The sequence below is a fragment of the Anoplophora glabripennis genome, unplaced genomic scaffold, assembly GCF_000390285.2.
Source record: "Anoplophora glabripennis isolate ALB-LARVAE unplaced genomic scaffold, Agla_2.0 scaffold380, whole genome shotgun sequence".
NCBI classification, from domain to species: Eukaryota; Metazoa; Arthropoda; class Insecta; order Coleoptera; family Cerambycidae; genus Anoplophora; species Anoplophora glabripennis.
This window is the reverse complement of record NW_019416459.1, coordinates 317,373-335,216: the sequence shown is the minus strand read 5'-3', so window position 1 is coordinate 335,216 and position 17,844 is coordinate 317,373. Positions and strand designations below refer to the sequence as shown.

The 17,844-nt window shown below is 32.6% G+C and overlaps 1 protein-coding gene across 3 annotated transcripts in view; it reads left to right on the top strand.

Moving 5' to 3' along the window:
• The window catches only part of LOC108910797 (cAMP-specific 3',5'-cyclic phosphodiesterase, isoforms N/G), a 311,572-nt gene that overhangs the window by 166,002 nt on the left and 127,726 nt on the right, over positions 1-17,844 (top strand). For all 3 annotated transcript variants that reach the window (XM_018715522.2, XM_018715523.1, XM_018715524.2), the window contains 2 exons: positions 6,205-6,306; positions 10,657-10,721. In XM_018715522.2, the coding sequence (XP_018571038.1) occupies positions 6,205-6,306; positions 10,657-10,721 (167 nt within the window). The remainder of the gene's footprint in view (positions 1-6,204; positions 6,307-10,656; positions 10,722-17,844) is intronic.

Below are 17,844 nucleotides of genomic sequence, written 5' to 3'. Positions count from 1 at the left end.
TATATATATATATATATATATATATATATATATATATATATATATATATATATATATATANATTTGACTTCTAAACAGTATTTTCGGTTTTTCTTGAAAACGCCACCTCCTATCGACTTTGGACAAGAGGGTCTTTTCTGGGTAAAATTGAATGCTCTTTCATATTTTTCGAAAACATTTGCAAAATATCAAATCGGCTATACTTTTTTTTATAAAAATATGCATAGAGACCCCTCTATCTCCACCACTGGAACTAATATGCGATGATTTTCTGTGTCAAATTATTTGCCCTCAAATACTAAGTCTTTCGCCGCAACATGATGATTTTTTTTGTCAGCGGTTATTTAGTTAAAAAATAAATAAATAAAACAAAAATAAAATTGAACGCCCTGTAACTCAGAAACTAAGCGTTTTAGGACCCATATATATATAGGAACTTTTAGACTCAAAATGAGGTCTTCTACTGATTCCTGAAGTCCTGCTATTTAAATGTGAGACACCCTGTATATCAACTTCATTAGAATAATAGTAACATAATAACAATAAAAAGAAATCAGTTACTGTTATACCTACATAAGCCTCATCCAACAGATTCACTTTAATTTTTTTCAGAATTGGAAAAAGCGTTGATGGGAGACACAAAACTAACTATATATTTTAAAACAGCAAGTCATGTATTTAAAAGTTCTCTAGGAAAATGGTTATAGATCACTAATTAAGTATATATTAATAACTATACCAGAATAACTAAGACCTATTTCGACCAAATATTCTTTAACAGTAATTACATCGAGATCAATCAATTATTTCCAGTAGTCTATAGTAAGATTCTCCGATAATATAGAAAACAGATAATGATATATTGAAGACACAACAATGAAAATTAACAAAACACCTTTTAAAGTACAAGCCCCTGTATGATATTACAAAACAACACACATTTCAATAAGTCAGTACAAAAGTATAACAGAAAATGTAGCTGAACGAACGAAGTTTCAACCGAATTATTAGGTTCCTTAAAAAACAACTCTACCTCTGATACAGACGATGTTACATCTAAAATTTTATAATAATATTAGCGAACTTTCAACGTTTTTAATAAATATTAATTTTCAAACAAGATAATGCAGGAGCTGGCTATTTAGTGTAGAATTAGTGCCGTTACAAAAATACACAAACAGAACTACTACAATGATGTGATATTCTAAATGTAGTAAATTGTCGGCCTATTAGTGTAGTTTCAATTGTTGCAAATATATTCGAAAGTAATGTTAATTTCTTAGAAAAAAATCATGCAGTATTTCGATTTTCTCGAGCTTGTCGATTTAAATGGTAAGAATAAGTTCAGTTCCAAGTAACAAACAAAGATGAATATAGTATAGTTATAGTATCTCTCAAGGAACGGTCCTGGAACCACCCTATTTTTAATATATTTAAGCGACTTCCTGAATCTTGATTGCAATGAAAATATTATATCATATGCTAATAATACAATCTTATTTGTAGAAGGTAGTGATTAATCAGATTTCACTAGAAGATCAATAATGAGCTACATAAAGTAATACAATAGTTTGCTAATTATTTAATTATTCATTTAGAAAAATATATGTATGTGCGTTTTTCATGTCGTAAGAAAATTTACCGGTTGACAACAAAATTGATATCAGTCTTGAACAAAGAAGAACTACATACTCGATGCAAAGTAATACATCATTGCCTGTCAAGGGATCCAGTGCAATACGCTTTAAAGGGTTTTAGAAATTGAATAATTTCTTTATACATTATGAAGGGACGAAGGGATCAGTTCACGTCTGGCACCCTTGTTCCTACAAAAATTCCTTTATTCTTATAAACTATTTATTTTAAATGTAATTTATAATAAATCCAATTTGTTTTTTAAATTCCACATATGTACTACATTTTAGCTCTGTATGCGCCACTGTTGTTTACTTGTTTTTTGGAGGCGCTCTCTGATTTACGACCAAGCTCGCCAGGTTAGTATTTGACGTATAATCGGCCACTTCGTACACTCGATGCACCTGGGTGACTACAGCTACTACCAGAACACAGTGCGTATGCAGCGGTATTTCAGATTTAACATTGAATTTCATTTTAAATTTGAAATGGTTCATCTTACGCCTCCTAAAAATGATGACACGATTTTCCTTTGATAAAAGACCGACAACTTTTTGCTCTACTTTGCATCGAATACGATCCTACTATAAATAGATATTAAACAGATCAGAATACTCAAAGTATCTAGGTACATTACAGGTAGACTGCGATGGAACTACCACGTTGAGAAATTAGTAAAACAATTTAAAATATTATTACATATGTTCTATAAATTAAAGTATATTTTGAAAAGTCATGAGTTTAAATCGGCCTATGTTTCTCTGGTACAATCATTACTAACATATAGTATCATAGGTTGAGGTATAGTTCATACAGATGTAATGAAACCACTGGAAATAATTCAAAAAAAATTCCGAAAACAGTTTTCAATCTCCTTTACAAACATTCTACATCAGAAGTTTTTATGTAGGTATACGCAAAGATATAAGATATTAGAAATTTGTATTGTTGCACTCCCCATATTACTCCGTATGTCAAGAAAAAATATTTTGTCAACAGAATTTATATGCTTACTTTTAGAAGGCAAAGAAAACAAATTCCATGATCTAAAACAAATAGGCCCGAGTATTCTCGTACGTTGGGTTAAAGCTAAACAATTTCTTGATGCAGAAAATAAAACAGATACTTCTCCGATAGCATAAAAATAAAAAAGCTTGTTTATTGCCTAATTGAAAATATACCCACTCCTATATATTTCATTGATGTTCAAATGCAGATATGATTCTATAGTATATACTCACATAAATGAAGGGGACGGTGAATAATATATACGTGTTGTATCACATCTGTACAAATGTAAAGATGTGTTAAATTCTGTGCGTATACGTCCGTAAAATAATAATTACTAAAAAAAATTCTCGGAGAATTTTTATGTCTTCACAGATAAAACGCCTAACTGCTGATATTGCGCTAAACATCTACTCTATGGGCTACATGTCCCAACTAGCATTGAATTATACCATAACAATTTGAAGTAAACTAACTTCCGTGGATTACACAACACTTTTCACATATCCCCATAAAAAGAAGTCTAAAGGGGTGATGTCCGGGGACCGGAAGGGCCATCTAATTAGGCTGCCGCGGCCTATCCAGCGATCGGGAAAAGTAATGTTTAGAAAGTCGCGCAGGCTCCGAAAAAAGTGAGCGGGGGCTCCGTCATGCAGTAAAAACATATTTTGCTGAACATTTAATGGCACGTCTTCCAAGCGATTTTGCAAAAAATTTAGATATGTAGCACCATCTCAGCGTCTAGGCAATTCAGAAGGTCCTATTAAATTGTCATTAACGATACCGACCCACATGTAGGTACACTGGACCGCGACGTATTTCGTGTGGATTTTCGATAGTCCAGTGGTAAGTGTTGAAGAACGGTAACCTGAGGGGTTATTTCGTTAATTATCTACCTTTAATTAATTATCTCTTATGACCAGTATCATAACGAGTCTGGATTTCAAAAGAGTTTACTGTTCAATTCTCGAAAGGGAGTATATAATTATCATAATGCTTTAATTAATACGTGGGAACTTAGAAATGTTGTATGTTCAGAGAATGCATTTCAGGCACTTACCCTTTATTGCTTACGTAGAATGTAATCCAGTGGCTGGCTATACAGGGTGACACTGAAGTTGGAAGAAACAAAAAGAAACACCAAACCTTCCAGGAAGGATTTTAATAACGATAAACAGAACAAACAAACAAAATGACAACGCAACGGCTCGAACAACATTATTAATCAATTCATTGACACACTGCGTACCGAGATTCAGGGAATACGCGCTCTATAGCGAATATTTGGAAAGGACTTTAACCATTATTAAATTCAATTAACTAGTCCGAGACTCTAATCTAAAACTAGGTCGACTGCTCAATGTGAAATCTGAGGAATAACTCACTTTTTCTCCTAGATCTCTCCTGAATTCCACACTTCGCTTTGACACGCCCATTTCTTGGGTCCAGAAGTTTCGGTTCTTATCTTATTGGCGGGGACCCTGAATGTCGAGATGCTCTGGCATAACTATGCCATGTTAATAATTGTCTAATGGACTGAATTTACATTTCTATAAATAATTATGTGACTTACAAGTAACCCTAGCCTTCTTCTAGCGACTCCGTGTAGCAAATACGGGACGGATTAGTCGAACTCATTTAATCTACTCTTATAGCTTGGAAAATCCGTCAAAAAACCAGCTGCTTAATCTGTTACTTTCTTTTCCAATTACTATCTATTTCACAATTTAATTTAATTCAACTTTGGAACCTCTACGCTCTTCTCGCGGTTTCGCGCGTTATTAAAAATACGGGTTTCTACGCTGGCGCCTCCCAGACGCAACAGATCACTGTCACATGGCCCTGACTCTAAGCGAACTTGTTAAAAATATTGGTAAATTTCTCAGAAGGACGACGCTATCTACTTGAAAGCCCTCAACTTTCGATAATTTGTGTTGGCTGAAATATTTTACTTTTTGGCCCATCCGTTCTCAGAACTATTAAATAAATGATTACGGCTTTTGTTACATTCGACTGTAACATGCTTCATCTGTAATAAGTATTTGCGCTGTAAATTGACGATTTCTTGCATGTTCCTGAACCATTCGCAAATCCTATTTACTTGCTGTGCGATATTTCTGTTGCTACGATGCGGATCTTCTTCGACGAGATCTAAAATCATCTCCTCGACATTTAAGATTCTTAGTGGTCGCCCTGGGCCACCGTTGCGATCTCGCGGTTGTACTTCACCGGTGTCCAAATGTTCGTGGTGTGGGGGCACGTCATTCTGGATATCTTGCACGGTTAACTTGACAAGCTCTGTGGGCATTTTAGTTTGCTTCACCATAAATTATGAGCTAATCATAATATTCGCGATTGCTAATTAAATGCGCCATTTTCAAAAGAAAACTTGGAAATACGGCTATTAAATGTACTCTCGAAAAACAGCACAGCAATCACTACAACAATGTATTACAAACTGACTTTCGAATACAGTGTTATGGTCTGCAAGAAATCTTGATTTTGACCTCCCTGGAATTCCTCCTAAGGGGATCCTGAAAGATAAAGTAAACACAGAACGGTCTAATAATACATATGACCTAAGTTAGAAAATATTAAACGAAGTTATTACTATCAATGAGGTGGATTATAAAAAGAAACTTCCTTGGAATATACATATATCCTTTTTCTAAAAACAGAAGGAAACGTATATTTCGCTGCAATCAGAGAAAAGGTGCCAAAAAAACAAGACATACTTGTATATTTTATTTCAGTTAAAAAGAGACAAGTTTGGTTTAAATCTCCGAATGCAAAAAGTATAAAGGAGTGGCAGTGTCTATATGAATTAAATTTTTTTTTAGAAGAAGCCCGTTCAGCAAATGTAGGCTACATATTTATATTTTTGAAACCTGAAATACTTACAAATTTCAAAAATATAAAAAATACAGTACTCCATTAAAAAAACGTAAAATTTTGAATTGTTTTCTTTACTAATTTATTTTTTCATATAACTTGTATAGGAAACTTTCTTTCTAAAGTCAAAAATAAAAATGTGGGTGATCAATGTCCTCAAACGAAGATGATTAATAATAATTATATATACTTACTTACAATACAGTCCTCTCGTATTACTTATTGTTAGTTACCTTCATGCAAAACTTGAAAAAAGTCTAACCAGAGGCATTGTAATTTAGGAGAGGTTCCAAAAAAGTTATCTGATGTCGGAGAAACCTTCTACTGCAGATTTGGGTGTACTATTTAAAACCAAAACTGTTATGTATGTATTACATATTTATAATCAATCAATGTTTGGAAAAATGTTAATACTGTGGTATCTACAATTTTTTTGAACAAAAATCTATGAAACTATGAAATTTACTGTCATATTGACAGCATGTGTGCCGTTTCAACTGACAATATTAATTTAGAGGAAACTCTAAAGTAAGTCACAAAAACTTGATTGGAATAGAGATTTATTGCATGAATATGTTGTTTTAGAATAGTATGTTAAGTGAGTGAGCCTTGCTTATTTTAGAAATATGTAATGTAAACTATTATTAATATTTTTTCTTATTGTTGCAGCCATGGAGAAGATCTCATCGTTACTCCATTTGCACAAATTCTTGCCAGTTTGCGCAGCGTGCGCAACAACTTTCAATGTCTCACCAATGTGCCCACTAATAAGTAAGTATTTGTTTTACTTTCACTACTCAGGTAATTAGGTATTCTTCCATTGATATTAATTTTTACTCTCTCACCTATAAAAGTAGTTTGATAGAACTTACAATCAAGGATGTTAAGATATTATAAGTGCGTGTGATAGTTCTGAAGATGTTCTGTTCATGAATTTTATTTATAAATAAGAGAATGATAATAAATTACTAGATTTGGTTCATAAACCCGTTCCTATGAGGCTTTATTTAAAAATATACCTATGTAATGTAATTCTGTTGTCTGTCTGCTAACCGAAATTTTGTTTAATTTGTCGAATTTGAGAAAAATTTGCCAAAGAACACTATTTTTTCCATCTGTAAGCCTGGCAGATTTAATTCTAGGTTGTTTATATTGAGATCGACAGTGTCATCTAAAAAATGTTCTAATTCTAATTATTCATTTCTATTAATCAATTCGTTCATTATTCTATTAATTCTGCTAGGACACAGTCAACATATATACTTAGCATGGGTTTATCCTAATCTTCAGTCGTTGTATTTACTATATTCTTTTTCCACTCATCTCCACAAAACATACTTGGTGGTACCATAAGTAATATTAAGAGCTGCATGTGGTGTTGCGACAGCTGGTGAACTTTTTTTTACAAGTTCTTTTATCTTCAATGTTTTTGTGCCCTGGAACTCAACATAGTCTGACCGTATTGGTATTTATCAATTCATTTAGCAATTAAGCAGTCCCAGTTTTGAGTAGGTACACCTTGTTTGAGTCTAGGGCGTTTGCTTAGTCTAACTACTGCAGATCCACCATCTATTTTAGATCTATCCGTATGTTATTATTTCAGATTCAATCAGTATTTAAGAAAAAATATCAAACACGTTCATAAATAAATTAAAATGTAAAAATAATAAGTACACCTGATATTTCAAAATTTTATTTTATATCAAATGTGAACATATGAACATTATACCTATAACTAAATTGTCATTTCTTTTAAATAAGCAACATGAAATAATGTCAACAAACTTTTGTGTCATCAAAATGTAAACACACTTTTTAAATGATGAAAAACATGTATATTCGACAACAAAATTATTAAAAACATCGAAAAGCAACGTATTTACTGTAGCCCTAAAAGTTTTCAAGCGAATATTTTCCTTACCTTTGTAATTTGATTTTATTTGATATCATGTTTTTTTTAATGAAAAACATGTAAACGCATGTTAAAGTACATGCTGATAAATATTTGATATTTTATTTAAAAAATACATAATATTAAAGGAAAAAAACCAATTTGACATCGTTTGACATATAAAATTTATTATAATATTCAGGTATTTTAAATTGCCAAATCATTTTTTCTACGACATTACTAGAAGATATGAAATTAACAGAAAAATAAAATTAAAATATCGAATTGAATATCAATTGGATAGTAATATTTTACAAACTTTTAAAATACTTAGTACTAGAGATTTGAAAGTGAAAGTTTTTAGAAATTACTGTCAAGTAGGTAAGTACGACTTCTGTTCATTTTTTATTAGCCACCATATGTTGTACTGTGATTTATAATGTCTGGCCAGTAGGTGTCTTCATTTCAAAAAGAAGAAAGTAAATACTTCTAACAGTGAAAGTACCGCATATTCGTATATTTACATATATTAAAATGCAATGCTCTTTCTTAAGAGTGTCTTATTATTATACTAGTAATTAAAGCGACCTAGAAATACATAATTTGTGCAAACCAGGGCTCTTTGTTTTCAGAAATATAAATAATTTTTCAATCAGACCGATATTTTTCGAGATACGGCAGTTTTAAATATCCAAAAATAACAAAAATTTTCAATTTTTAATTATTTGATAAACAATTATGACAAGTGAATTGTTCAAAATGTCCACCACCTGCTGTTAAACATGCTTCAGCACATTGTGCTACAGCTCGAATGGAGTTGCGTACCTACCTACTATCTCTGACGTTATTTGTTGTGTTGTTTGAAACAGACAGCTCTTTAACAATTAATGACAATTCAGAAAGAATTTGTCAATACTTTGGCATCGTTAGAGTACAGTAAAAGTACCTGTCAATACAAACTGCAAAATAATAGGCCATAATTATTCAAATCGTGAATAATATGATATGCTGACGGCTCTCGGAGCTTCAAATAATCGTGCAGGTGAAGCAGTGCGGTTGGCTTGGCAGAGGCGGTCCATTTGCTTGGCCATCTCGTTGTCCAGACCTAAAGTCATGTGATTTTTTATTTTGGGGCTTCTTAAAAACGTTGGTGTATAGAACACCAGTGGCAAATTTGAATGAATTATAGAACCGCCTATTTCAATCAATACAGCAAATAACACCAGAGGTGATACGCAACTCCATTAGAGCAGTATGTATGTATGTGCTGAAGTATGTTTAACAGCAGACGGTGGAAATTTTGAACAATTGTTGTAACTCGTTTGTCGTAATTGTTTATTTAATGATTGAAAATTTAAATTTTAATATTTTTGGATATTTGACTGCCGTATCTCGAAAAATATTAGTCTGATTGAAAAATCATAAAGACACTTTTTTACCACCTTATCTAGCTTAATAATATCCCACAGTCCGTGTCCGCGAATTTTGTAACACCCTGTTCGTAAACAGTTTCTACATTATTTTGTACAACTTAGGTACATAAGAGAAATCTACTTTAATCAAAAAATGGAATTCAGCAAATACCCAACCTGACGTTCTGTTGATTCAGAGACTCGACAGATAGTAAATGATAGGTAATAAGATGAAATAGCTTGGAAATCAGTTTCTAGTTGATTTATCCTTCTTGTTATACATTCCTCGTGATTCTGTCAGTTGCAATTACTGCCATGTGGTTTTACAGAAAAGGAATGTATTACGTTTTACCATTTTCCAATCAATTGTACTATTTGATTGATTTATTGGCAGTCGCTTTATTTTGCTAACTCTGCAAAGACATCACAAAAACAATTAATTAGAAAAAATTGTTCGGCATATATTCCCGATTTTTCTGAAAAATTAATAAAAAACAATGTTTCTATTATGACGCTTGTATATCTACATTTGTCTAATGATAACGAATACATTTTGATGATTTGTCAGTATATCTTGGCATATTTGCAGTTTATATATTACATGTTCTGTTTTCCAAAACGGGAAAATAGTTAAATTTGCAAAATATTCTAATCCACGAACTATCACGCAATTCAGTAAAAGAACGAAAGTCAGTGCTAATCTAAAAACAATTATTGTCTTTTGACTAGAATTGTTATTTGAATAGGCAGTGCTGACGATGGGGAATATTATTTTAAATACGAGAGGCAGTAGTTTTCTGTCTAGCAATGAAGATCTTTTTTGATAAATTTATTTTTGAACATAATTTTCCTTAATGCAATTGCGTCATCTACCTTTCAATGAATCTATTCTATTAAAAAATTATTTCCGTTGGCCTTTAACTTAGGCTTAAATTGGTTGCTTTGAAAATCCACATTTGTAGTCAAGAGGTACGATATTTTTGTGACCCAAACCAAGACGTTTTTGGTTAATAATCATACGTAAATTTATTAACGTACTGTCGCATGTCGTTGATAACTGCTGTTATTGTAGTATCCTTACGTTCAACAACAACATAATAAATTCTGCTTGGTTTCTAAAGATGGTGGTGATGGCTATGAGCTTCTCAGCTGAAGATTGATTTTTTCTCTCTTTTTTGTTTTTTTTTTCTTTTTTTGTTTTTTTTTTTTGTTGAAAGATGAGAATTCTTATTAACATATTGTATAAACCAGTTTAGACCATTTTATTTCGAATCCCAGAATATTACGGTCTGCTCCAAAGATTTCAAATGGTTTTGAGAATTTGCTGTATCTCTTAAACTGACTTTGGAAGTCAACAGTATTGGAACCTATCTTGCTGAAACCTGCCTCATACGTAGTCGCTTATGTAAAATTTCCAAAATCTTGGTTTAGATATATATAGTGTTTGCCAATAATAGACATCTTTAGACAATGACAAAATGACAATCTTTGAGAAATATTGTTTCCACCTTCCTGCAAACATTGGTTGTCTTTGAGGATCGTCCGAATCAATGGATTTACGATCCCACCAAAACCATCATTCACTCATTTTTTATTACAAAGTATTTCATAAAACACAAAATCAGTCAATTGATATAAAATTTAGCACAAACGTAAAAAGGGGGTCACGGTGGACATTTCTAAGCAACGCATGGTCAACTGTTTCCACCAATCTATCTACTGGTTCTATCACAGCAACATTCATCACGAGACTTTAGCTACGCAGTTTTATTGCAACGATCCACCTTACAATTCCTTAATAATTCCTTTGTTTTTCAGATCTCGGAGGTCATCGGGAGCAGCGACTGCAGGTGCTTCTCAAAGCAGGAACTTGACTCCCGGTGGTGAGTACATATTTTTATTTTTTGTTTAATACAACACTGGAAAACTTCTTGAGTAGATATCTTCATCTGCTTCATCAACCTCTTTCAAACACCCATATCAGATTAAGTGAATTTCAACTGAACAGTTGTGGATTTGTTACAGCTCCATGATATATAATGTCTAGTTTTTTAATATCAACCTCTGTTTAATCATGTATAGTGTTACCAGTAAAGTACGCATCATATGGGAACGCGTATTATAACCGATTTTTGAAAAATTAGACCTAGCCAATAGTATTTGCTTAAAAAACTACACTTACAGAAATTTTATCCTTTTTTAATTTTCAGCCTTCTATAAAAATTTTAATGCAACGCATATTTAGCTTAACAAACAAATCTCCGTAAAAATATTTTCTTATTGTCATCATCTAATTATATTTTTGTGATTAAACATTGTTTTTACTATTTTCCTTATCCAGAAACAAAATACCTTATTAAAAATCTATTAAGCATGATGCAAAATTGATCTACTAAAGTTTCGAGGTTTTATTTAAAATTTATTGCTTTGATTTAGATTTCCTGTAAATAAATACACATATTGAATTTAGAAGAAATTGGGTACATTCTACCAATAACCGGCAGTCTTTTAATAGCGTTTCGTACTGTTCTAGGATTCGCTTGTTGTCTTTGTAGGCTAGGAAATATAGAGTTAGACGCGACTATTTGTTTTGGCAAGCAGAATTTATCACTATAGATGCTGAATATTATGTACAATAACATATTAGTTTCCACAGTCATAAAAATGGGGGGAATATTGTTTACAGGGTGGATAATTGTATAATTTTTACGTAAATTCACGTTTTTCGCTTATAACTTTTTCCGTTCATTTCCACGAAAAAACAGTAAAGTACACCGTAAACAATCTTCCCCTCATTTTTATGACTGTGAAAACTAATATGTTTATTGTACATAATATTTAGCATCTATCACTATAGATATCAATTTATCACTATAAATTCAGCTTGCCGAATCAAAAAGTCGCGAAATGGTAATTTCCCAGCTTATTTTCCTGGCCTATTTGGCGGTCAAGATACGTATTCGAACTACAAATCATATTTAGTACATTCGCACTATCCATAAAATGATACCATATCCGCTTGTTATTGAATAATACTTGTTGATGTAAAACAACGTAATCTAAAGTTGAGGAGGGCAAGCAAGACAAGTCCGTGAATGCGCCGAACAATTAACCACCCTGAACTTGATCTAGTTACTGCATTGTAAACAAATAATCAATTGATCAATTTTTAAAATAAATTTGCAAAGCATGAAAAGCTGTCTCATTAACATTGCTCTTTATGAGATATGCGAAGGAATAGTTTGTTTTATTGAAAATTCGATTTTTTTTTTACATTCGTTAAACAATGGAATATTTAGGTATTACAACAGCGGATCTAAAAATATAAACATCTGGAAACAAATTAGATATTTACAATCGCAATTCAGTGTTTACCCCCTTATTGTGTTTATTTACACTTGCCTCATTCTCGATCCGGTTTCAAGAAGTTCCTCGTTCTGCTGTGATAACCTTATTATTGCTTCTATCCAACAGTAACTTTGTTTCTGGTATAAGTCATGTTGGTTATCTGTATAAACATTTTTTATAAATAACTACAGTCACATTTATATCATAAGTTTTTGGATTCCTGTCTTTTCTTTCAATATTTCCTATTTTAAACGATCTTGACTGATGTCCGAAAAGCTCTGATTGCATAATTTATTTTTCTTCTAGATTCTCATAGAGTCATCGAAACACTAAATGTTTAAAATTGATTGTCAAGGGCGTATAGTTTTATAATAATAATGTATAATTAAGTCCACGTTTTGAATGAATGCTTATTGACGCACTTAGCGATATTAAATCGTTAATATTTGTTTTGTAAAATTTTTTATATTTTAAAAAATTATTTTGTTCAAGATAAACTACGTCTTTTTTTAATTGACCCATTAATGTATACAGGGATGGCCAGAAGTACGGAATAAAATTCATATCTTGTGAATGAGTAAATTTCTTTAAAACGCCGACACGTTAACTGATTTTGATTTTTTCCCATCTTTCGGTTATATAATAATTAATTTTTCTTCAACTCCCTGACCCCCAGCTACCCCTACTTTTTTTTCAAATGGAAACATAAGGCATAAGGGGGCTCGTTGAAAAGCTTATAGAAAACTGATTCCGGTCATACCAAATAAACAAGTTTTATTTAACTGCAAATTTAACGGGTTAAAAAAAGGGGCGGGTTTAAAAAATACTACATTAAAGTATAAGTCTCGAGGATCATTTTGCGCTTTTAAACGTTCCGAAAACTTTGGTAGGAGCTGAGATGAATTTTTAAAGTTGGCAACTTTTAGCCATTTTTCGACATTAAATCGCCCCTAGCTCGAAAAGGAAGCGTTTTACGAAAAAATTTCAAGAGACAAAAAGTGTTTATTTTTGCCCAATTTACCTTAAAAAATTGTTTCCGGTGCCGTTTTTTTCAATATTTTTATTTTGCAACTTTTTTGTTAATAACAAATTACCTGCTACTCGGACACAAAAATGTTACTTAGGTTTTATTGTTTGCAATAACTCAATGCATCGATTACAAAAGGTTTCATCCTGGCCCCTCCTCGTGGTCGATGACCTTGATTTTCTAAGCATCTTTTTAGGGGTGGACCGTTCGTCTATTAGGACAATCGTACTATGTTCTATAATGCTTTATTTATTTATTGATTTTTCGAAATAAACTTAAAAATGTAAAAGTCAATTTGAACAAGGTGCCAGAATAAAACTATTTAAAAAAGGGGGTCGTGATTTTAATCAGAATGTTCTTCAAAACTAGATTATAACAATTTATAATTATTTGTAAGGAGTAGAGTAATAAGCAGTAAATATTAGTTAGATCTACTAATTGCAACCGCGAAGTCTATGTACGAGTATGTTTAGAGATCATTGCACTTAATATATGTATTACTCATAAATATTTATATTTTAAATACGTAGGATATTAGAAAAGTAATATTCTTAGTTCTATTGAGAGCAAAAGGAAATATATGTATATATCATAAAAAGTTTCAAATTGATTTTAAAATTGCATTTTCTAATCAAAGTAGAGAAATACGTGTATGTAAACTTTGTTTTTAATAATCACTTATTTAAAATTCATTTTTTTTTGTTAACGCCATTTTAATTAACTGTTATTTGACTCCATTTGATGTTTTTCGAAAAATTATCTCTGCGTTTTATTTTATATTTTTACAAATTTCTAGCTTTCAACCTTGATTCTTAGTTTAGCTATCTTTAAAAAAAATAGTAATGAAAACCGCACAGTATGTAATGCAAAACATATTTCCAAAAAGGTACTCTAATAATTTTTTATACGGGGTATAAAATTGTGTAAAAAGCATCTCGAATTAACAGAGAAATATTTTGTTCTTAAACAAGAAAGTAACTGAATCTCCTCTATGCAGAAGAAAAGGAAAGCAATATCTAGTGCAACCTTTTGACATTTTGACCCACACTATTTGATAATGCTTTTAAAATATGACAATTGGTTGATCAAAACAGTAATGTTTGTATAAAATGCAGAAGAATTATCGAGAACATTGAAATTTGTATAAATATGTAGGCATACTTTGTTGGAAACAACGAAAATCTGAAACTGAAAATGAAATTTAAAATAAAAAATTTTTTAGAAGGAAATATGTTTGCATCGTTGAGCAAACACTATAATAGTCCGGGACGCAGCGACAGAAATTTTGCACCAATTCCTACAAAGCTGATTTTTTTCTCATTTTGTTGTTTTGATATCGCAAGTAAACGGAACGGCAGTCTACCGCGCCAATGTGGGGGCAAACATTACAATGTTTGAAACATGTAAATAAATAATATGTAAATGTCTTATACCTACAAGTGTGAAACTTTTTAGAGTGGTCATATGGTGTTGAAAAATTAACTTTTTTGATTTATTCCTACAAGGCTGAATTTTTTTTCTCAAATACTTTTGTTTATAAGAGAACCAAAGAAAACAATCTACCGATCATCTAAGGGTGCAAAGCATTGATAGACGCAATGGAATGCACGATCTCCCGAGGGCAGTCGCTGCGCCAATCCGCTGTTAATCGCTCTGAATAATTAATATTAATTAGTCATGTCGGGATTAAGTTAAAATCTACAAAGCTGCTTTTTTGTCTATAAGTAGTTTCCGATAATTATCGTCAAATAAATGTTTTCTACCTTCGATACAAATTGGCTAAAGTTTCGGTAGACGTGATTAAAATTTTTGCGCGCGAGGTTGTTTACAATTCCTAATTTAAATAATTATAATTTTTTGAGCTTGCACCATTATTAAAACGTACGATATTAGTAATAACGAGCGAGCGCTGGCGATCGAGATTTTTGCTACTAATATTAGTGAACGTTGAAAATACATTTTTTTCAGATAACTGACCTTTTTCTTTTTAACGTTGGATAATTAAATGTATTTCTCTTTCACTTATAATTTATATCCACGACGCTTATCAAAGCCACACTGGTGAGCAGCTTTGAGCCGGCGAAGCAAGAAGAGCGCCAGAAGAAAGGGCCCTAGCCAGCGGGGCCCAGCCAGGACAAAAGGAGGTCCCACAAAGTGCCTACACCTGCCGCATTTGCGGTCGGGGTAGACCATGGATGGGGCCCACCTCCGAAGGCTGTCCAAGCCTACACGAGATGAGGCAGGATAAAGAGGGATAATCCCCCTCGATCCCAAATCATTGAGGCCAATTTGTAGCCATGGAATAACGGTGGTGAGCAGCTAGCACCAGGGTTGTTGACTTTGGATTAGCAGTACATACTAATTTATAAAATTACAATAAAATTGGAAAAAAGTTGAAAGTGGAGTTAACTTGAAGTGTTCCGAAGATACTACAAAGTACTAAGAAAAAACAAATAGATAACATTCTGCCTTTTTGTTTGCCAATTTAGTACAATTCACTAATGGTAGTTTGGTTTGTGTTTATTTTAAGGATTTAGATTTAACTGATAAAACGACTAACCTTAAAACCGATATAAAAGTAAGAAGATGATCTGGTGATACAACGGAAAGGAATATAGAACAATCATAGATAGAAGAACGGAACGCCAAGGGACTTTAAAAAGAGATCATCATAATTCTTCACGATCAAGATTGTGGCAGAATTTTCATGATTTTCGATAATAACTTAAAAAGGAAATAGTAGAGCATATACTAGTTTAAAATTAAAAATACTAAATACTATAGACTAAATTCAAAATTTCAATACTAAATTGGACGTTCAAAATATCCGATTTAGTATCTTATATATCGTGTTGGCTACACCTGATGACTCTGCTATAAATTCGACGCGTAAAGATCAAGACGGGAAGAAACCCCGGAAAGTCCGGAGCCGAGTCAAACACATTTAGGGAGCAGGTATAAAATCTTTTGAATGCCCTGAAAGTGATCAGACACAGCAACCCGTTGATCCGCAGAGGCTGCCGGCAAATGCAGGCGGCCTAGACATCAACTTCTGGATGCAGGGAGAGTCGAAATTTTTCTGTCTGTTTCAGGACCGCCAAGATCAAGAACCGAAAATACACATCTCCCCCCTACTTTACTTACCCCTCTCCCCTCCCGCGGTAGCTTAACACAGTGCTTCCTAAGCTGCATAGCTGCGTGACCTCACCCACACAAGACACCCCCCGGGGGTTTACTTAGATGAGCCGACGAAGAAAGAGGAGCTCCAGAAGAAAGGGCCCTTTCCAGCTGGGCCCAGCTAGGACAGGAAAAGTCTGTCATCTACGAGGTGTCCGGGCCTACAGCGAAGAAGTGGGTAAAGAGCTATAATTCCGCTCGACCCCGCTCCATCCGAGGTCATATATCCAGCCAAGGATTTTTTTCTCGCCTTTTCAATAGCCAACCAATATTCGTCAAGCCCAACTAACAGTAACTTACTTTAACTTTTCGTCATTCAGTTTACTTCCAAATTGTTTAAAATTAATAATAAAATCACCGAGATTATTTTGTTATTTATTTTTAAAAAACATACAACAATACATTTTACAAATAGTAATATAGGATTGAGTATTAAATCAGATCCTTATAATTAATATTGCAATAGTTTGAAAGCAGTAGTCCTTTCAATAGTTCCCGCGCAAAAACTTTAGCCATGTCTAACGAAGCTTTAACCACCTTGTATCGAAGATAGACTACATTTATTGACAATAATTGTTGTAAACTACCTATAGACAGAAAAGCAACTTTGTAGATTTTAATTTAATCCCGGTATGAGTTATTATTCAGAGCGACTTACAGCGGATTGGTGTAACGACTGCGCTCGGGATATCGTGCATTCCATTGCGTCTATCAAGGCTTTACACACTTAGATGATCGGTAGACTGTTTTCTTTGGTTCTCTTATAAACTAAAGTAATTGAGAAAAAAAATTCAGCCATGCAGAAATAAGTCAAAAAAGTTAATTTTTCAACACCTTCCGTGAGCCCTTGATGCTTCTGACGCGGTAGACTATTATTGTACTATATTTTTAGGTATAATTGATCACTCTAAAAAGTTTCACACTTGTAGGTATAAGACATTAACATATTATTTATTTACATGTTTTAAACATTGTTATTAATGTTTGCCCCCACATTGCCGCGGTAGATTGCCGTTCCGTTTACTTGCGAAATCAAAACAAAATGAAAAAAAATCAGCTTTGTAGGAATAATTACATCAATAGTGTCGCTGCCTCCCGGACTATAACCTTCAGCATTACATTGTTTCATGTTAAACAAAAGTAAGAATTTTGATAGACACTAATTTGCATGTAACACTAGTAAAGTATTCAAGATTTCAAGATACGCACCTGAAAAATTAGTATTTTTTGTATAATTTTTGTCTTCGTCATTTATTGAAAGAATTACTCGAAATCGAATTTCATTCTAATTGAATAGTGACTTAGTTAATTTTTGATGCTCAGAATGTCGATACAGTGTATTAATCAAACTAGATCATATTTACAGCACTATAATTTTCTAATGAAATGTATTTATTTATATATTCTACAGTTACGTGCTGTGCTGGTATTTACTTATACATATTAGCATTGGA